The following is a 21,681-nucleotide window of genomic DNA, read 5'->3' on the forward strand; positions in this document are numbered from 1 at the left end:
AGTGTGTATCACAGTGACATCGTCGATATTTACCCCACAGAACTGGCTTCAAATCTTTCGAAGAAAATAGGTAATAATACATATTAGATTTCTAATTTCCATTATTACAAATTTTGGGATAAAACAGATTGCTATCGGGGAATACCCTTCAGCTTCACGCCTGCTTGTGTGATCTCCAGCCAGACCTTCATCTTCTTCGACACATCCTCCATACCACTGAGACTGAGGTTCCTCTCGAAAGAATGCTGTCCGTCGACAGCCAAATCCGAAAATAACAGCGCCAAAGGCGAAGATTTCCAAATGTACTGGTTCCGGGTCTTGATCATGGTCACCAACAAGAAGATAATCGTCAATCCAACGAGGACAATAGGGAGAATCATCCACACCCAACGAACGCTGACGAAAGACTCCACATTCCAGGTCATGCCCTTCACCGAGGCTTTGCAGACTTGATTCCGGGCATGGGTTGTGAGCGAAGTCGCGAGAGATGTGAAGATGGTGCTGATATCGGTGAAGTTGCCTTGGACGCCATAGAGAGCTTTAGCGGTATCTGTGGACCAGTATGGTCGATTGGACATGTATAACTGTCCTGTTCCGTTCAGAAGTGGCGTAAGGGAGTTAACCATCGATAGTCGACTGAATGCATTGACTGGATATGTGCACTCGCTCTTGTCGTCGCGCCGCGTCCCGTTCACGTAGCAGGTGTCCGGAGTTAGGGAAAAGTTCTCCAGGCTAAAGCTGGTTGTTAGATTGGTGGAGGTGCCGGAGGATGTTATTCGCTCGTCGAACTTGCCGTCCTTGACGGTTGCTTCATACGTATCAATACAGAAGTACAAGGCACATTCAGTTGCGCTGACTTGCGGTGGTACTCCGTAGCCAGAGGCACTGATCGCGGTGAAATTTATGATGAGAGGCAGGTTTTTGGTATCGATTTGCAGCAGGGGGAGGCCATTTGTTGAGTTCATGAGGTACATCCCTGTCTGTGACGTACTGAAGCTGAACCCATTCGGTAGCTTATAGTCATAGGTCTCTATCGTACTGAGCCCTAGGGTGGTTTTGTTCAGCGTAAGCTGATCGGTGATGTTGGCACAGCGACTGCAAAAACCTAGAGATTGGTAGGGAACAAAAGTGCAATTCCCGGTCGGACAGGTCGTCATCACAGAGGGACTGCCTGCGCTCTGGTCTTGGAAGATTCCCGTGTATATAGACGCGAGGGTAGAGAGTGGCACTACGTTTTGTCCTGGACCGGGTCCCTCGTCGTAGTCGGTGTACATGCTGGTGTTGCAGATTTGAATAGAGGATGAATTAGAAGAGTGAACGGGTCGGATATTGATTGCAATCACTTGCTGGACGAACGGGGCGATGGCTGCCGCAACAACGAGCACCAAGCATCCGACTGTCACCAAATATCTGTTTTCTCCGTTCAGCGCTGGACCCTACTCGAGTATATCGGAAAGCTACAATACCTACCGAGGAATAAACCGAAGCAGCACCAGAGCAGCCCCGAATGGGCCCCGACTCGCAGCATCTAACAATGCCAAGTCACTCAAGTTATTTCCTCGACTGAACCACGACCATTTGAGTTGAGACAAGGCCTCAGTGATCGGGAACGCCATGGCGGCCTTCATAAGCGTGGTTAGAAGAGAGATGACAGCGTTCAACGTGATCCCATACGGCCAATCCGGCATAGATTTCCCATCGTACATGTACAGCACCACGATAATGCCGGCAAGCGAGGCCACAGCAATCACACAGCTCAGAATCTCCCATATCCAACTCGATCCCAAAGACCCTGACCCTTGCGCAAGAACGGCCTGATCGGATGCCGATAACGGTTGACGCTGTGCTTGGTGTTCCGGTGGGTCATCCATTCTGAGATACGAGAGCCGGTATTCATCTTTGGCATGCTCCATGGTGGCTAGTGTCTATAGACATTGCTCTTACTCACAATCGATATAAGCACTGAAACAATGTTTAAAAGACTAAATTCAAGCCACATTTGCATCCGTGGGAAAACATGCTTGAAAATTTGGCATTGACGTAGCATCGGCTGTGGCGACGATAGATTACCGTATTAGGCTAATAAGTGAAACTAGGGCTACGATCGGCGCCTCGTGGCTCCAGCTGAAGACCCATTTAGTTTCCCCTTCCAGCATAAATGGAGAACGGTTTGGCCGTGACTTTCTGAGTCAGGAGGTGATCGGCCGTAGGGATCTTCCTCCAGATGCCCCTTAGAGCAGAGATTCAGCAGAGTAGCCTGGTTGTACGCTCCCTCAGCCTAACTCCTAAAACCTGCAAAAGGAGGTAATCTTATAATTAACTTCGACATATTAATGTGTTTATAGTGTTTTCAAAGAACAGTAGGTAATCTAGCTATGTTTTCCCGCAGGCTATCGCAACGTTTAGCACTCAAAATCCAACGGTGTCGGCAGTTTCGGAGGCATGGAACCGTTCTCTCAGCCTCGCTGGACGGTCTTGCTGATCTCTTAATCTCCGCCGCAATCTCCTCTCGATCTCTTTCGTCTTTGCTTCATCTTCTCTCGCTCCGTTTCCTTATGACCGTTTTCTCCCAACCACGTCCAGTGGCAAGAGAACCTCCACAAGCTACCAATACATGCCGGAAGTACCCGACCGTGAATCCTGCCATGTCTGAAGTCATATTAGGAGGATCCAATGGTGCGACTTTAGAGCTGTGTGTACAGTTAACTGCGATTAATTATCGCATTATGGGCAATGACCTAGACCTTGCTTGCGGCTAGATCCACTCTATAGTAGAAGTGAAATAATATGAAGAATTGGAGCCAAAGCAGATATCATTCCGTAGTGATCCGGCTATACCAGTTGTCAGCAATATCAAAACAATAGCGGCGTATCAAAGCACCCATATCCCTTCACAACACTCATCTCATTTACATCTTCATGTTTAGTCTTGAAGGACCATCCACCGACCGAATTCAGAAGCATCTCACAGTGTCGACCCTCAGTGCCCTTCCGCCAAAGACATGTCCCGAAGACCCCCAATTCCGAGACAACACCCCCCGAGTCCAATCCAGCCGAAGATAACAAGACATTAGACACAGACGGCGACCGAATGCGTTCCATGAGAATATAGGCGCCCCACTTAGACTCGGGAACAGAAGCCAGAAAATCCGGAATGTCCTCCCCGAAGATATTATGTCCTCCGCCTTCCAACGATGGCTTCAAAATATAATCCCGCGAGAGCTCCGGATCGGTCGCAAGACGTCGAGCGCGGAATCCAGCCTCAGAGCCGTCGAGTGGATACATGGAAACAAACGTTGGCCGGACAAGCGCTGCTTTTGCGGGAGATATGAAGTGTTCCAGCGCACCCGGTGATGTAAGAGCGCATTGGACTCTTTTGAACGTGCAAATGTGTGCTAAAAGTGAAGGACATTTAATCGCCGTAGACAGCTCGATTCGAAGGCGAGCTTCTTTGCCACTTGTGTCGTATTCGTGTACCTCGTATCCGGCGCGCATATAGGCGACCGAAATCTCAACGCACTTCGACCCTAACCATGGTGGATGGAACAGGAGTTCTCGCGACTCGGTTAACGTCGTGTATTGGAGGAAATCATTGGGATAGTCGACTCGATAAGCGGGAACGGGTGGGTCGCGATCCCATAATGCGTATTCGAGAGGGCGCTCGTCGGCGATGTTGAAATTGTTGGGCTGCACCACGAATAGAACGGCGGTGTCGGTGGCCACACTGCTCTTCTTCGGCCCGTATGCATCATGAGCAGCGGCCAGGCATGCAGAGAGCGATGGGATGTTGTTGTTACGGGGTAGAGTATCGAGTGAGATGTTGATTTGGCGGTCATCTCCAGTATCATAGGCATTGGTGCGTGCAAGGTAGCGATGCATATCCACAGCTTTGTTCGCATGGGTTGCCCCGGCGCACGAGAACGTGTTAAGCTCGACTTGCTTCAGGGAGCCATCGAAAGTCTCTCCTGGTCGGAGAGGAAACTCCATCCCAGGTGCGTCCAGCATGTAATCCGATCGGAAAATGCCGACCGATACTTTTTGCGCATATCCGACTTTTTTCACCTCCTCATGGATGCCCCAGAGCGCTGCAGCGAGGGGATCAATCGGAATCATGTCTCGGATTGTCTCGAAGATCCAGTGCTCATCCTCAGCCATGGCGCAATAGAGTTCATTGTAGATAATTTGTAGTCCACATGCGCGGTCAAATTGTTCACGGGGAAATAATGTAGGAAAGACTGTGACACCGACGGGATAGCATTGGGGGGCGTCGTCGGGGAACTGAGTCTCAGTATCAATGCGTTTGAGCAGTGAGCCATGGTTGATCTGCCAGTCTACGATGTCGGATATCAGGGCGAGACCTCTTTCGTCGGAGAATTCAGGGGGGTATTCCTCACTTATCGCAGCCATTGTTGGGTTGTTGTAGTCTCGTCAGTGCAGTTCATGCGTGAAGCGATTAGGGTTTGGGTCAGCATTCAGGTGACTGTGGCTGTGCTTTTAGCCGCAGATCCTTGACTTCCGTTGAATTAGATTGTAGCTACTATTTAGGCAAGACATCGATAGAGGCATCGGTGCTCCAGCAAGAAGACGTGCGTCAATTATATACTACGGTCTAGGTATGTTATAAACAGTGCGAAAAGCAGCAGACAAACTGATCGCCGAGCGTAATGAGTGAACGAATAACACAAGTCATCATAAACAAAGCGCGAACCACAACCTCATTATCTATTCCAGAAATTCCTTGATAGGCCAATACCCTCGGCTTCATTGGCTGTCGGCCGCAAGCTCTTTGAGGACCTTCTCCCACCCATTATCACCAGAGAAGGGCGTGGTGTCGATCTCACACTTAGTCCCCGGTTCAGGCAGAGTGCCATCCATAAAATAGGCGCGAGTGGCCTTGGCCGTACAGAGGGATGCTTGCCCCAAGCTCGCGTGCTAGTCAAGAAAAGAAACAGTGAGTGGCTGAGTGTCTATCAGACAAAAACGGATGAAACTTACCCCATAACTACCATGCTCGAGCACAACACTATTGGCAAACCCTGCACTGACATTACGTGCGGCTGCAAGAGGGGTGACCGGATCAGCAGTGTTGCCAATAATCAGGAGTGGATTCTTCGTTGTCGCCTGGAAATCACCCGTGTATCGCTCCTTTGGTTTGATCTTCCATTCCACGCATCGTGTGAGAACAAAGTCAGAGACATCTCCTCCAATTCGGCTGAGCTCATGGCGTTGCTTGATCAGTTCGAGCACTTCCTCCTCGCTATTGTCGGTACGGTACGAGTCGCTGCACTTAATTCCAAACTGGGCTTCAGCGTCCAAGCTGGGTGGGCCAGATGAGATTTTGGCAAAGTATTCTCCTGCCTCCTCTAATTTTCCGGTCATGATGTTATCCAGGAAGGTAGAAAAGTCGTCCCAGCCGGTTGGGGAATAAAGTACACTGAAAATCTGAGTTTTGAAGGTAGTGTAGTCGACAAGGACGGGGGTGCCTGCAACCGGTAAGAGTAGAGGATTGAATTTCACATGATCGATCAATTCATAAATGGCCTCTTCGATCTCAGCTGCACTGCGGCCTTGGGCGAGCGGACATTTATCGGGGGTGGCGACGCATTCCTCGCAGAACCCAGTAAGCACCTTGTCAGTGTCTACGAGCATCTGCAAATCTCTGCATGAGATCAGTATGAGTGTCTCCACCAAACTACGAAAATGGAATAACATACCGATTCTGGTAAAATTCATGTGGATTGGCGACACCATCGAGGATAACTCTGCCTATCCTGTCCGGAAACATAGCAGCAATCGTGGCGCCCAATACGGTACCGTATGAGAGGCCTACCAAAGTCCGCGGTCAGCGGGCTGAGCACACAACAACTCGATGGTACGGATTGCCTCACCCCAGTATCGTAAAAGTCCGTCTCCACCTAGGGCGTCAAGAACCCGCATATAGTCCCGCGCCGCAAAGGCCGAAGTCATGAATTGGCCGGTATTGTTTTGGGTTGCATAACAGGTGTCGGCAAAGACGCCAGATGACACATTGTTGTATCCCAAGGCGACGTCAGATGCGTTACCAGCGAGTTCCGGGTATAAGGTTTTGGCTGCAGCTCTTTCTTCATCGGTAGCATAACAGGAGAATAGAATGGTATTGCCCGTTCCTCTGTGCAGAAACGGGTTAGCTTGGCAATGAGAAGAACGGGGGTAGAACACTCGTACCTTGGGGTGAGGACTACGAGATCGTGGTAGCCACCGGTAGCACTAGCCAGTTATCATGAGCATTACATTGCAGAACTCTCAAGCCAGTCAAAGGCAAGAGACACTTACGCTTGTAGCATCGGCCCGTACGTAGCTAGACTTAGTTTTCCGTTATCACCCGGGCCGCCGAAATTGAAGAACACGCTTCCTTTTGAAGGGCTGTTCGGGGCGCGAATCCGAATGAGCTCGAGGTTCAGCGTGGCATTAGAGGCTTCATTGGTATAGTCTAGGGGCACAGGAAACGTAGCGCACTCCGTGGCCAGGGTTCCGTTGGCCTCACAGGGACTCCACTGAATCTGCTGGTTCCGAGCATGATGCGTTGGCGACCCGAGTAAGGGCGTCCCCTGAGCGACACCTATGAGGAGCGCGCAAAGCACGTTGAAATAGTGATACATGGTTGTCCCACCTGATTCAATCAAAAATGATCTGTGGCCTGTTCCCCTAACGGAATCATCTTGCGATCAGTGGCCTCCTTATATATTCGCAGTCGGAAGTTTCTCCCATCGTCATGAATGCCCAAAAATAGCCACGCGGTGGGTCATGCTCATGTCCCTGTACTTTATGAGCGACAAAGTTAATGTCATGGCCTGTATATTGACATCATGGAGGCTATAACCAATCAGTCGCCTAGCAGGTAATAAGGCTCGGCGGGTGGCGGTCCACTTGGCAGCGGGATGGCATCTTGGTCTCTAGGTGCAGCATGACGAAGCCCCTGGGCGGAAACCCTTGGCCTTTGATGTGCATTCTCTGTGCTGGTTGTTCTGTTGGTTGAGCACTCAATCTCATAGGCTGGGAGCTCGTATTCTGGCTGGCCCAACACTACTTGAACAGACAATTGGACGGCCTGCGAAGTAGACAGCGAGTCCCAGTGGAGGATGTTTATCCAGCTGTCTGTCGATCCTTACTCGGCTTCTGAACCGGAAGTGGGGAGCAACACTGACATGGAAAGTAAAAGATGGATGGCTGGACGCTGAATGGATACTTCGGGAAAACTGATGAGGGCAGTGTCTGTCCCAATCTGGAATAGCGTGTTTCCCAAGGTTCCAGCGCTCGATACCGCCGAATCGGGCATAGTCTGGGATCCTGATTCATCGTATCGACCGCTCATCATGGAGCATCAGAGCACGCGAACTGACTCGCCATGAGATGTGAAAAATCTGCCTTGTCGAAGCTCGAACTGTGCCCCTGGGACCTTAATTTCCGAACAGTTTGCCAAACCCACTGCAGTTTTCGGTTTGCATGCAAGATCTCCATCAATATCTGGCGAGGCAACTCTGAACTGCCTTGCCAAGTCTGCGTGCATAAGCGAAGTGATGCATCTACTGCTTGAGAAGGATGAAAGATCTTTGCAGGTAATGGACTCCCGTCGAACTCCTGGAAACCCCTACCACTGGACTAGACTGGCCAAGCCAGCATTGCTGCCGCTTAAACATTGACTCCACACACTCAGGCGAATAGACATAATCAGTCGCTACATGGGCTTCTGCGCAACAATTACTAGGAAGTCAAAGAGCGCATGCATGGTGTTTGCCATGACCTCCCTCCGAACTGCAGCGTTAAGCACCGTCACCTCTTCCTTGCGCCAGCCTAAAATATCCGGCAGGATGGAGGCTGTAAAGGCGTCCACGCCCTCAACAAAATTCACACGGTTGAAGCTGCCACATTCCTTCAACCGCTTGTCCTTTGGCCAATTCCCCAGCGGGAGCTTAAACTTCCGTTCATCAATGATAGTGAAGCCAGCATCTACCACCCAATCATGCATATGCGGAGCCGGATCCATGGTTTGCCCAATCCGCAGGCACCCCTCCTTGAGCGCATCCATCATCTTCACCGTGTCGCAATCGGGCGGTAAGCTGTCATCCTCCGAATACAATGTATTGATCGATTCCTGCAGCTCCAGATAACCCCCCGGTTTCAGATGCCGAAAGCACTGCCTAATCAACCGCGGCCAGTCCTTGATGGAACCCGCCATGTAGCGACAGTGGATAAGATCATATTTTTGGCCCTCCACCCAATCCCTCTCGACATCGTCAATGTAGAATTTCACGTTCGGCGGCACCCACTGGGGCTGGATGGGGCTGATATCGTTACCGACGATAGCTTCGGCAGTCGGGTATTCATCGCCCAAGTGCATGGCCCACACCCCGGTCCCAGTGCCAATATCGAGGATCCGCTTTCCCGCCAGATCGATCGGAGCTAAGAATAATCGATTGTGCAACAGTCGGTAGTAAATATGGTGGACCATGTCCAGTCGTTCCTGTTCGACTTCATCGTTGGGGAAATGGTAGTTTCCGGCGTGGGTGCTGTGATAACGCCGACCGTGGCGGTATTCGTATTCGAGCACCGTAGATCGTAGGGACGTACTAGCCTCAGATGAAGTATCGTCCGTCAAGTCGGGAGTTGGCAACCCCCAGTCGACTTCAATCGTGTCTTCATAGTCGGCCATCGTAGTTGTGAGGTGGGAACGCGAAAAGACATGATGTTGTGGTGAGGGTTTCTCAGGCCACGTTTTCTCTCCAAAAGCGGGGAACCTTCGTTTTTCTTTGTCTGAGCGATCGATCGGGACCCTAACTTACGCTCTCGTAAAAGATGCGGGAAAACATCGAATTCTTGGAAGCATCGAGACTGTCCCAGGGATCGTTGAACTCCAGAATGTGAGTCTTTCTATCCGCAATGTACGTGTTGTCGTCGACCATCCACGGCTGTGCTGTTGGTGTGACTGATTTATTCGCTACGTCTTGGCAGCGCCATCCAGAGTCTCCTCTCCCCGCAAGGAAGAGAGAGTAAGACATCAAGAGAAAGTAACCCGCAAATATTATTAAATAATAACATTAAATGGTATCAGTATGCCAATCGCCTGTCAAGGTATATATATAAGCAGAAGTCTATACGGTGGGCCATCCGTCGACCCAGTTCAACCGATTCCACCCAAACTGATAGCTTGAAACGGACAAGTCTCCATTCCGAGGCGCATAGTGATAGTATAGGACTGCTCCGTTATCTTCCAGGACACCCCTAGAACATGTGAGTGACAAGTCATCCAAACAGTTGGAGATTACTTACTGTCCACCAGGGCCGTAGACATTATCGTGGCTTGCGAGCACAGTAGTACCCCCACTTTGGAGGCAGGACACTCCATTTTTATCGACCTATAGCAATCCGAGTTAGAACCAACGAGAGTGGAAGAGAAAACAAAAGACCCGAAGCCACTTACAAAGTCACCTCGGCCCGTCGAGGAACGGCAAACATTGATGCGGTACTCCTCTCCCTGGGCAGGGAAACTGGTATCGTATCCATTAGCCTTGCCAGAGGAGAAGAATAGATAATAAAAGCCGTTTTGCTGATAGAGGAAGGATGCCTCAATGGCATGTTGGCCGGTTGCATTGTAGGCAATGTTGACCGGGGCTGCGGTGCCAATCTTCAGTGGGCCGGCCAGATCGATCTGGTACAGACCCTGCCAATAAGATCCAAAGTTGAGAACTTGCTGGTCTCCAATCTTGATCCAATTGGCGTCAATGGTGTTGTACCCCTGGGAGCCATCGGAGCTTAGACCAGTGCTACCATGGTCGGTCCAGCTGCCAGGTTCCATTGTTGTGGAGCTGGCAACACCGATGACGGAGTTTTGTGATCCTAGGGTGGAGACGGAATAGTACATGTAGTACTTCCCATCATCTCCCTTATGCACATCTGGGGCCTGTCGCAGTGTTAGCCATTGGCCATAGCTCCTTACACAGGGAGAGCAAGACTTACCCAGAGGTTCTTGTTGCCGTCGTGGTTGATGGACGAACCATCGGGCAAGGCATAGCCCACTTCCGTCCATGGTCCTTGGAGGGAAGGTGCAGAGCTGATATGGATGCCATTGCCGGTGGAAAACAGGAAGTATCTGCCATCATCGTGTTTCCAGAGGCCAGGATCATGGGCCCAGCAGTTGCCGTTGCAGGTGCCCGGGTTGGCGTAGGCGTTAACCAACGCCAGGGGCAAGGACAGGGCAGCCAGAAATGAGAGCATAGTGAAAGACAATGGAAATGGACTGCGTGTGCTCATTCATGCAGCAGATTCAGTGGGTTTCCCGGGGGTTTATGTATGCACCCCTGTGGCTCCCTGGATTCCCCTTCTTGTCCTGACATCACGACCAAGAGAGGGTTCTGCAGTATTCGGTTGTACAGGTCACAAGGCGCCGTGCACTGCAGATGGCACTAAAGTTTTTTCGCGAGTGACTGTTGTTGAATCCAAACTAGCAGCCAATTGTGAAAGATTGCGGACTGTTAGCCCCGAGTCAGGCTGTGTTTTCCTGCAGTGTGTACTTCCGTATTAGGATTCATGCTAATGGTTTAGCTTAAACTTCAACTTCCCTTGCAGGAGAATCCCCGCAGCCGCTCACAGCACTGAGCCAAAAAGCGGGTCATTTTCTTCTCACAAGGCACAGCAATCATCGGGCAGCAGCACTGATGCCGAGATATTTTCGCTTCAGCGATGGGGTGTGGTATGCAATACATCTCATAGTCCAAGGAGCCGACTGTGACAAGTCACTGGGATGGCGTGCTAGCACACGCTAAAGACGCCACCCAGAAAGAAAGAAGTTACTAAGGGAAATACTAACACATGATAAAGTATGTACTAGGGCTCGTTATGGGCAAGGGTGTTGGTCTAGTATTTCCAAATGACGTAGTCATCTGCCTACCTTTGGTTGGAAAACCAAGGGAAATTTCCCGTGATTCCCGCAGCCCTGAAAGTTTTCCCCCTGAGTCTTACATGCTGGCAGATGCAAGGATACAATGCAATAAATCTCCGATTCCAGGGGTTACAGTTGGGCAGTGGACAGGTAAAAAATCCAAAGACCAGGATCTCCCGTATTATTGGGTATATCAATTTGCCTTGAAGATTGCCTTTCACCGACTTTTACCCATTCCGAGTTAACTATCGAAAATCTCCTCGCGTCTAGTAACGTCGATCGCATCATCTCCCCCACACTTGGCTGGGCGATCTTCGGCCGCCACAGCAGCCATCGGCAGTGGGCGATATTAATTCAACGGCAGTTGACTTGCTGGTGTAAGGCCTAGAAAATTGATAGAAAAGGAGCACAAGTCACTTCCGACAGTCTCTGCTTTGCTATGATCTGTAAATGTCGCAATATTGACACTCGCTATAGCAACAGTGGGGCCAACTCCTCATTACAATTACATTATATCTCTCATTATGCACCTATTTTCCACTTTTCCCGCTCCGCATAACAACCCCACTGCGGTCCATGGAAGTCTTCGACTCATAAATACCAAGATGCCATTGCTGACCCATGCAGAACGACGCCATAGCAACTTCAGATAGGCTCATTTCCCCACACCCATAGAGATATAGCTCCTCCCTAGTATGATCACCCGAGGTGATCGCCTGAGTGGTTATCTCATGTGTATAACTCCACCGCTTGGGGCCTCATTGGATGGACGCCAAGTGGGTAGACAACAAATACAAGAAAAGAGCCAGGAGGCCAAACCAAAAAGCAAACTAAACTACACTATCCTTTTCCGTAGTATTCCGCGCTGGCAAAAATGCCCACCATCTTCGTATCTGAAGTTGTTCCCCTCATGTCCTTGGCAATAGTGCCTGCAGTCAGCCGTGCGACGTGGCATGGTCCGAGCAACACCGCGATGTTAGGCATCTCACCGTCGCGAGGCTCTATGTTTTTTAGTGTGCTATGTTGTACCATACAGAATGCGCTCCCAGGACAACACGATCCCAGGATGCGGCTGAAGTCCATGAGTCCAACCGAAGGGCATCGTATAGGCCCACTGCTCCACATGGAATCCTTCCGAGCCCAGACCTGCGTGAGGGGAAAGAAAATAAGCAACTGTGGCTATGGCTCTATTTCTCGTGTTGTCTATTACTAACACAACCTTCTTCGAGCCTTCTCCCTCTGCACAACTACTCTTTCGGTGTGTGATGTGGGGAACCGAGGATGGATCGTTGGTCTTTTTTCCTGTTCACGGGCAGTCAGTGCGAGCCTAGCACGGGTTGCCTAATAGTAGGCTGTGCATTTTTATCTCAAGGAATAATCGAATGTTTGCTGGTCTACTGTCTAAAAGAGCAGAGCATCCTTAACGTTGACTCCACTGCTTGGACTCTCGGCTCTTCCTTCAGACCCAAGAGAAAGACCGGAGGGCACAATATCGTGAAAACTGAACGTGACGGCGAAACCCGCCTATCCAAGAGCACGGAAGTACTTGGACCTATAGGACGATACGAATAAAAACAGCAAAGGTTGCGACCGATTCTAAACCAAAGCAGCAAATATTCGGCTTCGGCTATAGGAAAAGTGCCGTTATCAACGTGTCATAGACTCATAGACGAAAAGAACTAACGGAGAACAGTGGTTAAGATCCCCGGCTAGAAATAGAAACATTCTAGTGGGACGGTGGATCTGTGCGGTTTCAAAGATCCACGACCATATAGATAGATATGGCCTCCTAGTCCTAGTCCAGCATGGGGGCCACGGTGCTCGGACAGATCAGCTCAGCCCGCTGCCTCGGTGCGCGGCAGAGACAAGCCACTGTTTTCCGATCGCCGAATACTTCGCGGATACTGCATGCAATCCAGATAATCGACTCTGGGGAGATGGAGATGCTACCGAGATATCTCCGAGTATCATCCGAGTCTCTCTGCCGAGCGATGCTACTTATTCGAAACCCGTTGCGTCCTTTTACTATCTGATTTTCGCGTGGGTTTCAAGAACCTCAATCTGCGATCTCGAGCTTGATATTTCGTCGTACGCCAGGCCGACAAAGTGCGAACGTGAACCAACCCCTTCACAAGGGATCGCCAACAAGCAGGCAGTGTTGCCTAGTTCCAAAAACAAAGTGACGCGTAATGCAAGACCAGGCATCCCTGTGTTATGAAACGGGCTATTAGGATCGTCTTTCCCCTGAATCTTGCATGTTGTTATAGTCCGCTTTCAAACCTAGCAATCGGATATTATAGTCCTGGTTCATGAAGCATAGCTGGAAAAGGTAGGAGTCAACGAGGCGAGAATCACGAATATCGCGATCCGAAACGGTGGCTCTGACCTCTTCTATAGATAGCACTAAAGACATTTAAACAGCGCCGTCAGTCGTCTAGCGAGATAATCCTGGAACGATCTTCAAGTTGATCGACATTCTTCGGCGACCGTAAACAACGCTAAGCTTCGTCGACGCGAATCTTATCTATACTGCCAATTGCTCAGAAATTGGGGTTTCAAGTATATACAATGCTCGGTCGAGCTGTCGCTGGGTTATAGCGTTATTATTAACTGTCTCCGATCGTGGGATTGTCCACAGTATCCCGGGGCTTGGATTTAGCCGTCCTTCACAATTCGTGTTTCAATAAGACCCGGCTAAAGATAAGGACGGGAAAGGCACTACTGTTAATTTCAAAGCGCTTACAGCAATTGACAATGACACTGCATCGAGTGCTTAACATCGAAGTTGAGCTCGCTTTGTCAGATGAAGGTGGTTCATAGACAACAGGAGTCTAATCATCTGGACTCGATGCAGTTGTATGCAAGCTCGGTCAATTCTAGTAAGCTTACATTTAGAGGAATACTTATATTCCCCAGATCTTCAGAGCGTGCTAGCTGCTAGAGCTTCATGTTTGGATATTTGTATCAAGGCTAATATAAAGTCTCGCGGATAGCATACACTCATGATTTTTACTGTCTTCTCTGCTGAGGTCTATCATATTAAGGAGTGACTAAACATTAAGGAATGGCTATAATTAAATACATAACAGCATGTAAAATCAGTATATGCAAGGTATCATCAAGGACCGTGAAAACCTCATCCCTGTTACGCACGAGGTATAGAAACATAACACGTCTTTATCATCGTCTGAAGGAGAATGTCAAATACTGTGTCGGCTTAGTTGCGGACACCACTGTGGGCACCACCGTGCCAGGTCTTAGTCTCAGTGGGAGCGGGTCCATTGCCAGTCCCTGTCGGCTTGGTGTGGGTGGGGTGGGATCCAGTGCCCGTGGGCTTGTTGGTCTCAGTGGTGGAGGGGACCTCGGTGGTTGTGGTCTTCTCGGTCTCAGTGCCAGTGGGCTCTGCGATGGGAGGGACCACGATGGTAGTAGTGTAGCCCTGAGTGTTGGTATAAGTAATGGTCTCGCAGCGCTCGCAGTGGTGTCCGCCCTGGCCACCGGGAGCAACGGTGTTGGTAGCACCAGAGCCCCCGTTGCCGACAGTGACATACACGGTCACGGTGGAGGCAGGAGGACAGGTCTCGGAGCCATGACCACCACTGGGAGCAGGGGCGACAGTGGTCTCGGCAGGGGCAGTGGGAGCGGCAGTAGGGGTGGAAGTCAAGACAGTGGTGGTGGTGTAGCAGGTGGTAGTCTCATAGGTAGAAGCAGTCACCCAGGAGCTATAGTAGGTAGTGCCACCTTCGGTGTGGACTGGGGTGGAACAGGGCTTGAAGGTCGTCTTGGTAATGGTGTCGGTGATGGTTGAGGTCACAGTAGTTCCGGGAACAGAGCCAGAGCCTCCAGAAGCGGTGGTAGTCTGAGACTCACCACCCTTTCCTGTCTCCGTGGGCTTCTCTCCGCCGCCACCGCCGGTGGGAAGAAGGGTATGAGAGTGGGTGGCGCTGTGAGAGGGAGAAGTTGTATTAAAACCGCGAGGGAAAACTCCCGGCAACGCGAGGGCAGAGCCGGCGAGGGTAGACAGCAAGAGTACAGAAGAACGCATGGTGCCTTGGACTGAATAGATCAGCTACCTAAAAGAAGATGCGAAGGCGAAGGGCTGCTAAACGAAGGCTAGAATCGAGTGAGAAGAAACGACCGTAGTGCTTGGTATTGGTGGTAAGCTAACGCTAGAGTGCAAGACGTATAGATCTAGAAAGACCATGAAGAAAAGGCAGATCGCCTCGTCTTTATATAAGTCGGTCACGATATGCTCCCACACGACTTGTACGTAATAGCAGCACACCCGCACTTCCCCAAAAGAGAAAAGAAAATTCTATAGCAGTCACCCCATTGACCGGCAACACCGGAGGTCCGGAGGCCTCAGACCCCTTGGCCCTATAGAAGAACCGTTTTAGGGACTATTGATTTTCGGATCCACAAGCGTAGCATTAGACCCTGTGGCGACTCCACTTCGGCTCTTTGCCGACGTCGAGGAGAATTTTCCCGAACGCCGCACAGCTGCGAGCTGTCAGTTCTGTAGATCGCGTCATTGGCTGTGCATGAACATCTCAGGCTTCCTATTCGGCCGTACCGCTAAAGGTCTCAGAAGGTGGTGTAAAAATAGGACATTGTACCGACCCTCAACATATCAGGGTCTTCAAGGTGATCCATGGTTTGCTCGTCAACAGCCGCTAAGCGAATGTGGCGCACTGCCGCCAATCCAAATCTGAGGCCATCGCGAAGAGCCGACAGAGACTGGCAGATTAGACGTCATGGAGGATGGAGCTCAGCATTCGACGGTCTCCCTTACTAGCGCAAAAAATGCCCCTAGTCGGGACGTAGCATGCAAGCAAGATCTTCGACACTGCAATCTCGATCACCCTTTGCAGCCCCTTGTAGGTGGTCTAGCATGATAGTTTGGAAGCACCAACATCTATAATGAGAGCTCAAGAATACTATCCACATGATCAATGACTTCACTTATTCCATGAAGACACCATTTTCGAGAAACGGCAAGTGTGGCTGAGACATCAGTGCGGGTGTCGTTCGATTGTGCGGTATGATTAGTGGAGTTCCGGATATTCTGAACTGACTTTTCGTATCCAAGAACGTCTAGAACAATCGTTTCCTTCCACCCACCCATGGGCTCATTGATCTCTTGCCTTAGCCACGACGATACTCGACTGGGGAACAGAATGTGTTTTCCGCGACAAATTAAGATCACGGCTAAGAAATCCGATCGGTCTAGCCTCTGCAACATGCTCATGCAACCGTCGTATAACAACCTTGTCTTGGTTAAAGATGGCTGTATGACTCGCCCTTGGACGTAATGACAAGTGAATGAACTGAAGTCTGGAGAGGATGGTGTTCTTGGACTGGAGAAGATACCGCGGCTCACGTTTTGGGAACGGTTCGGATGGCGACAGACATAGTGGATATTCTTGCCGTTGCCTCAGTAATACGTAGCAGGGGCTGTTCCACCACAGATAGTCTGTCTGGTCCGTGCTCGTCTACTTGTGAGTTTCGATTCTGCGGTATGATCCTTCGGTTGCTTCGCTGCGGCGGCCTTCCGCTTTCCTTCATTCCTTAGAGGCAGAGTTAGACCAGGCCTTAGCGCAATAACACGGCATGCGTACTTGCTAAGCTGTCCGTAACCGCTGTAGTATGACATCCCGCTGCTCTGCACTTCTCGCACACCATCACTGACAGTAGTAGGTGTGTGATGCATTGCTTGTTGTCTTGTCCTATTATCATCTGCCGTTGGCAACATGAAATCCACAAGAATTCGTCGGAAGCTCTTCATCACCCCTAGGTGAATCGGATACGCCCTTGCCGATCTTCATCAACTGCACCTTGAACGGATAACTGGCTTCGAACCTGCAAGTCGCCTCGATCGCATTAACCCTGCCTCGCTTGTACTCGGCTCAGTAAGCATGGTGGCAACGCATCGAAAACGATAAAGCCGAACATATTATAAGCAATTGATGTCGTCCTTGGGCAGTCTAGCATAGTCAAGCAGAACATTGCAGCAGGCGTCATCTATTACCTATATGAGGTCAACCTGACATTATTCGTGACACCCGCGAGGAAGCTTGAATTCTCATATGGCACGGTCGGAAAATACGCTAATATGACATTACTCTTAGTTCGTCTCCTGGGTATGATAATATAGACTGTTCTTTATGATGGTGATTTGCAGTGGCCAAAAATGACGATACATTGGGGTTAATGAGGGTTATGATCGGTCGCGTGATACATCCAGCTGGAGTGCGTAGGAGAGCGCTTCAAGTGAAGAGGGCAGAACGGAGGAAACTTATAGGCAGCCGTCAGGCTATGCGCATAGGATTCGAAACAAAATGCCCACATTAAGGGAACGATCGACGTATTTGTTCTTCATGCCATTGGCCTTCTCCCCTGTAGGTCCTACGCATTGCCCCGTTGATCGTCGCTTGGCACCGGAGGCCCGGATGGATTCCGCTTCAATCCGACTGTACATCAAACTACATACATTTTACGTCTGACCGACAATTCTGTCGTTGGAACAGAAAGCTAGAGATTTGATCTCTTATGGGAGCAGACACTTACATGGAGAGATATTATTCAACTTTAACCAAGCTACCCACGATGGCAATATTGTAGCTCTAGAACGCAACCCAATCAAGTCATGTATCTTTACTTCCCATGCACAAACAGCCTCTGGTTCACAGGATCAGAAGTCTTTTCGCGAGGGCCACCGATCGGCTTTCCGAAGACCAACTGCGCCTTGAGACTCCAATCCGCAGGAACCTTCCATTGCTCGGCGATGCGATCATCAAACATTGGGTTATAATGCTGGAGACTACATCCGAGCCCTTCTGCTTCCAGAAGCGTCCAAACTAAGAATTGATCAGCAATGTACTCAAGGCCTTGTTAGACTTTAACTCACGGGCATATTGGTGCATGGCATTGGCATGTTCAGACCCTAGGAAAGATTAGTTCACAGGAGCGTTCAAGAATGAGTGTAAAGACATACACTGGGGAAACTTGTCTTTCAGCATAGGCCACTTTTCTTCTAGAGGCCGGATGGGTGCAGGATCCTCGTAGAACAGCACCTGTTGAAAGTGAGTTGACATCCTACAATTTATTCCGCTAGAATAGAGGTAATACTCACAGTCCCATATCCCGCACGAAACATGGCGATCCGTGGCTTGTAGACTTTGTCAAACACTTCTAGGGGAACGGTTGAGCTGGCAACTTCATATGCTATATCCCACAGTTTCTGGTGCTCATCCTTCAGGAGCACGACCAGCCGCGATGTCTGACTGTTGAAGGGACTTGGAGTGTGCAGGACAACGTCGGTAAGCAATTCCTCTAGTCGATCATCGGAGATAGTCGATTCGTTCGTCAGGGCATAGATGGTCCGACGGTCTTTGAAGCTGTCGCTGATGCTCTTGGTCATTTTGTACACTAAGAGATATTGACTTAGGGACACTGTGAGAAAGGTAGATTGTGCAAAATAATGACAGGGACATGGCAGGGGTGCTTGAGGGAGAAATAGTCGTGATGCGCATCACTCAAGATTGTAGGAATGGGGGCCGGATTGGGGGGCTGAGCAGGCCTCATGGAAATGCGCGTATCAGACGTTCTCATTGAACCAAGCTATTTTAGTGCAACACTATTTTTTCTTCATCTTACGGTAGAGTGAATGAGGTGTAGGTTCAGGATGTACGGAGATAGCAGGAGGTAAGCCCTAAATCCTGATGGCACTCTGATTGCGCCCGTATCGTTGCAAAAAGGCAAGGATCAGCTCCGCCAGGCAATTTGACGCGGGACAAGAAGTGGTCTATTCCCCATACGTAAAGGTTAAATATCAAGATCAGCATGAGACAATTGGACTGCACAAATGTGTAGGGCGGCTAATGAGGGCTATGGTCGTCATTCTCCGGTTGGGGTTTTGGCATATAGGAGAACAGGAGATAATCTTAATTAGGGTAGTAGGTAAATTTAACATCTAAAATGGCATAAACAGAGAGAGCACAAAAGTTATCAATACCGAATTCAGAGTAATGGGGACAATTGCCTCGGCAAAGGAAGCCAACCAAGCAAAAACAAAAAGAAGTGGTCCCAGGGAGGCTCGAACTCTCGACTTCTGAGTTATTAGCTCAGCACTCTAACCAACTGAGTTATGGGACCAATTGTTGAAGAACGGGTTCGATAATTAATATTATCAACCTTTATGCTTATGAGCAGCTTCCCAATGTTATCTACGTTTTTTTTTTTTCGGCGTATTTCCTGAGCAGAAGTGTAAAGCTCTATGTTCATTGAATCAATCTCTATCTTTTTTTTAGTTCCTTTAGTTCCCTTCCTTCCTTTATTCCCAATTCAATAGGGCTGTGTTGTTAGTGCTCCATAAGGTGGTGTTTGTGTATGTTCACCATTTATATATAATCATCGCCATGAATGCCCATTGGCGTCTTCAGTCCGAGAAGCCCACTCGACCCAAAGCATGGAATTCGGTCTCTACTAATCTTAAAAGAAGAACAAGCAAAGGTAAAATATATATATTAAAGTAGGGATACATCTTCCTCAAGGTAACCTAATCGAGCACCAAGGAGCTTTACAAACAAGCTAAAGTAGAATACAAAACCTGAAAGTTGTATAAGCTGCGATTAAGTCTAATATTATATACAAACTCTCTCTGTGACAGCTTCATTGTTTTGATTGACACCTGCTTCAATTGAAATGACCGCTCTCCGTCCTTTATAGAAAAGTTATTAGCACCTACAACCACCTCCATTCGTAACCGGGGTCGCCCATACTTGCAGATGGAGGATTGATTGATTGTTGATTCTGACAACCAGTTGGAGCCTTGATTACTATATGTGTCTAGCGATGTAGGCGATGCGCCTAGTCTAGTATCAAAGATTGTGCCTAGTCCCGCAGAAGACTCTTATTCTGATTATTTCTTCTCCCTCGTCAACGTATCATACATCGACCCAAATTCCGCATACCACTTATCCACAACATCCTGACTCATCCCAGGAGCAATCATACTATCCCCGCGTTCCAAAGCAGAGGTGAAGAACTCCATAAACTCCTCCACAGAAAGTGCATTAGGATTCTTATGCTTCTTATTATCATCCGGATCCTCCCGATCCCGATGCAAGTCCGTTCCCACCGAAGGCGGCGCAATCTCAATGACCTTGATTCGCTCATACCCCCCACGCGCAAGTTGCGTACGAAGCGTCATGCTCCAGAAATGCAGCCATGCCTTGGTCCCATTATATACAGGATTGATAACGGAAAAGGGCACAAAGCCTAGAATAGAAGAAACATTCATAATCGTAGCCCCGTTCGGTTTGGTTTTGAAATGTTCCAGAAGACCGAGGGTAAGGTGCATTGGTCCACGGATGTTAATATCGATTTCTTGGTCTGCTTTTGCTAGGAAGTCGGTTGGGTCGTCTTTGAGGACCTCTAGTGGGCGCTGGACGCCGGCGTTGTTGATTAGGCAGTCGAGGTCGGGGTATTTTGCCGTGACGGTCGTGATGAAGGATGGGATTTGTGAGACCACGCCCGTATCCAGGGTGAAATAGTCAGTTGCTCCGATCTCTTTAGCTGACTCTCGTAGTGTACTCTCCGTACGGCCGGCGATGATGACCTTTTTGCCTTTGCTTAGGAGGTATGCGGCAATGGCCTTGCCTAGGCCACCCCCTCCGCCGGTGACGAGAGCGCAGGAAAATGGTAGATCAGACATGGTGGTAGAGTTATGACAGCAAACACTCGATATTACGGATCAAATAAATGATAGAGAGAGGGCTATGTGCGATATAACGTTAAGATTTGTTATGCGCTCGGAAGTGGGCTCTCTCGGAAACAGCCCGAAATTCTTCCGGTTGACTCGGAGCTGTGCGCTTGAGTGGGTCTACCCATTCCAATGACGCACTTTTCATGCCATTATAATTGGGAAATCTGGAAAAATTGGAGAATTCTGGCATTACGCCATGGACGTTTTTATACGATACCATACAAAGTGCTAAGCACTTCCAGATAGACAGATTAGGTATACGCCGAACCATGCAACACCATTACCACCACATCAAACACCGATATCAAAACATCTTATCCTCAACGCTCACTCCGCGATCCAATGCGTCGGCTTCTTTGCGCAGTACATCGGCCCGGAATCGCCGGAAAGCGGTCTCAATCCTCTTCTTCTGCTCCGGGTCGGCAGTGATGGTGCGACTGCCACTAGCTGCTCCTCCCAAGAAGCCTACAACGAGTTTAGTTAGCACCCTGTGAATATATGTTGCACCACAGTCATCCTAAAGGTTGTGGTTAGGTCTTACCTAGCTCTCCACCCAAAAAGAGTCCACCAGCAGAAGCAAAGAAATATGTTGCGAAATCACCAAGCGTGGTTGGCTTCAGCAAGGGGGTAATATCCGGGATAGATTCTGTTCGCATCCTTATTAGTCTATTTGTATGAATATCAACATAGCTACATGATCACATACCTGTCCGACCATCGGCGAAGACCACTTGTGTAGGTCTCTCCTGCGCCCGAAAAACATCGAAGAAAGCCTTGCGCGAGCTGCGCAGTCTGAAGGCGACATAGAGACCCATACCAATTCCTACTGCGGAACCAATCCCAGTCCAAAAGGAGACTTTTGAAGCAGCCGACTTCAAAGTATCGCGGTCTTCCTGTCGCAAGTCCTGCTGAAGGTGTTCATCGGCTAGGCGAGCCAATTCGTCGCTGCGGCGATTGCGAAAGGTAGCGAATGATTGAGGCATGCTGTATGAACTAGCTC

At 49.5% G+C, this 21,681-nt stretch overlaps 10 protein-coding genes and 1 non-coding gene across 11 annotated transcripts; all 11 read right to left on the reverse strand.

The window, feature by feature from the left end:
• Positions 1 to 131: 131 nt before the first annotated feature.
• F9C07_2056361 (uncharacterized protein) lies at positions 132 to 1,913 on the reverse strand (the record flags this gene model as incomplete). The annotated part of the gene is made up of 2 exons (XM_071508591.1): positions 132 to 1,436; positions 1,494 to 1,913. 2 exons carry the CDS (start codon positions 1,911 to 1,913, stop codon positions 132 to 134), a joined length of 1,725 nt encoding a protein of 574 aa, XP_071363437.1.
• A 940-nt stretch (positions 1,914 to 2,853) lies between these two features.
• Positions 2,854 to 4,407, reverse strand: F9C07_9423 (putative glutathione synthetase; the record flags this gene model as incomplete). Its single annotated transcript, XM_041284524.1, has 1 exon — positions 2,854 to 4,407. The coding sequence occupies one exon, from the start codon at positions 4,405 to 4,407 to the stop codon at positions 2,854 to 2,856; it is 1,554 nt and encodes a 517-aa protein (XP_041141892.1).
• Positions 4,408 to 4,637: 230 nt separating this feature from the next.
• On the reverse strand, positions 4,638 to 6,660 carry F9C07_9424 (TAP-like protein-domain-containing protein). The gene is made up of 6 exons (XM_041289236.2): positions 6,313 to 6,660; positions 6,205 to 6,246; positions 5,889 to 6,148; positions 5,715 to 5,826; positions 4,996 to 5,659; positions 4,638 to 4,932 (listed from the first exon to the last, which is right to left on the reverse strand). Exons 1-6 carry the CDS (start codon positions 6,636 to 6,638, stop codon positions 4,762 to 4,764), a joined length of 1,575 nt encoding a protein of 524 aa, XP_041141893.1. The 5' UTR covers positions 6,639 to 6,660; the 3' UTR covers positions 4,638 to 4,761.
• A 1,054-nt stretch (positions 6,661 to 7,714) lies between these two features.
• F9C07_2039210 (UMTA methyltransferase family protein) lies at positions 7,715 to 8,611 on the reverse strand (the record flags this gene model as incomplete). The annotated part of the gene is made up of 1 exon (XM_041284525.2): positions 7,715 to 8,611. A coding segment is annotated over one exon (897 nt), but the record flags the coding sequence as incomplete, so codon positions are not given.
• Positions 8,612 to 8,741: 130 nt separating this feature from the next.
• On the reverse strand, positions 8,742 to 8,939 carry F9C07_9426 (uncharacterized protein; the record flags this gene model as incomplete). Its single annotated transcript, XM_071511904.1, has 2 exons — positions 8,742 to 8,774; positions 8,820 to 8,939. 2 exons carry the CDS (start codon positions 8,937 to 8,939, stop codon positions 8,742 to 8,744), a joined length of 153 nt encoding a protein of 50 aa, XP_071363438.1.
• Positions 8,940 to 9,049: 110 nt separating this feature from the next.
• On the reverse strand, positions 9,050 to 10,287 carry F9C07_9427 (putative extracellular arabinanase; the record flags this gene model as incomplete). The annotated part of the gene is made up of 4 exons (XM_041289237.2): positions 9,050 to 9,258; positions 9,307 to 9,392; positions 9,458 to 9,937; positions 9,994 to 10,287. 4 exons carry the CDS (start codon positions 10,285 to 10,287, stop codon positions 9,129 to 9,131), a joined length of 990 nt encoding a protein of 329 aa, XP_041141895.1. The 3' UTR covers positions 9,050 to 9,128.
• A 3,564-nt stretch (positions 10,288 to 13,851) lies between these two features.
• On the reverse strand, positions 13,852 to 15,133 carry F9C07_2276670 (extracellular proline-rich protein). Its single transcript, XM_041284526.2, has one exon. It carries the CDS (start codon positions 14,958 to 14,960, stop codon positions 14,133 to 14,135), a length of 828 nt encoding a protein of 275 aa, XP_041141896.1. The 5' UTR covers positions 14,961 to 15,133; the 3' UTR covers positions 13,852 to 14,132.
• Positions 15,134 to 17,569: 2,436 nt separating this feature from the next.
• Positions 17,570 to 18,335, reverse strand: F9C07_9429 (putative fatty acid repression mutant protein; the record flags this gene model as incomplete). Its single annotated transcript, XM_041289238.1, has 4 exons — positions 17,570 to 17,772; positions 17,823 to 17,858; positions 17,910 to 17,988; positions 18,048 to 18,335. The coding sequence occupies 4 exons, from the start codon at positions 18,333 to 18,335 to the stop codon at positions 17,570 to 17,572; spliced, it is 606 nt and encodes a 201-aa protein (XP_041141897.1).
• A 660-nt stretch (positions 18,336 to 18,995) lies between these two features.
• F9C07_t33 lies at positions 18,996 to 19,069 on the reverse strand. The gene has a single exon. It is a non-coding gene; the product is annotated as a tRNA-Ile (tRNA).
• Positions 19,070 to 19,835: 766 nt separating this feature from the next.
• Positions 19,836 to 20,630, reverse strand: F9C07_9430 (putative short-chain dehydrogenases/reductase; the record flags this gene model as incomplete). Its single annotated transcript, XM_041284527.1, has 1 exon — positions 19,836 to 20,630. The coding sequence occupies one exon, from the start codon at positions 20,628 to 20,630 to the stop codon at positions 19,836 to 19,838; it is 795 nt and encodes a 264-aa protein (XP_041141898.1).
• A 355-nt stretch (positions 20,631 to 20,985) lies between these two features.
• On the reverse strand, positions 20,986 to 21,664 carry F9C07_9431 (uncharacterized protein; the record flags this gene model as incomplete). The annotated part of the gene is made up of 3 exons (XM_041289239.1): positions 20,986 to 21,146; positions 21,223 to 21,327; positions 21,388 to 21,664. 3 exons carry the CDS (start codon positions 21,662 to 21,664, stop codon positions 20,986 to 20,988), a joined length of 543 nt encoding a protein of 180 aa, XP_041141899.1.
• Between the last annotated feature and the right edge of the window lie 17 nt (positions 21,665 to 21,681).

The sequence above is a fragment of the Aspergillus flavus genome, chromosome 2 (assembly GCF_009017415.1).
Source record: "Aspergillus flavus chromosome 2, complete sequence".
NCBI classification, from domain to species: Eukaryota; Fungi; Ascomycota; class Eurotiomycetes; order Eurotiales; family Aspergillaceae; genus Aspergillus; species Aspergillus flavus.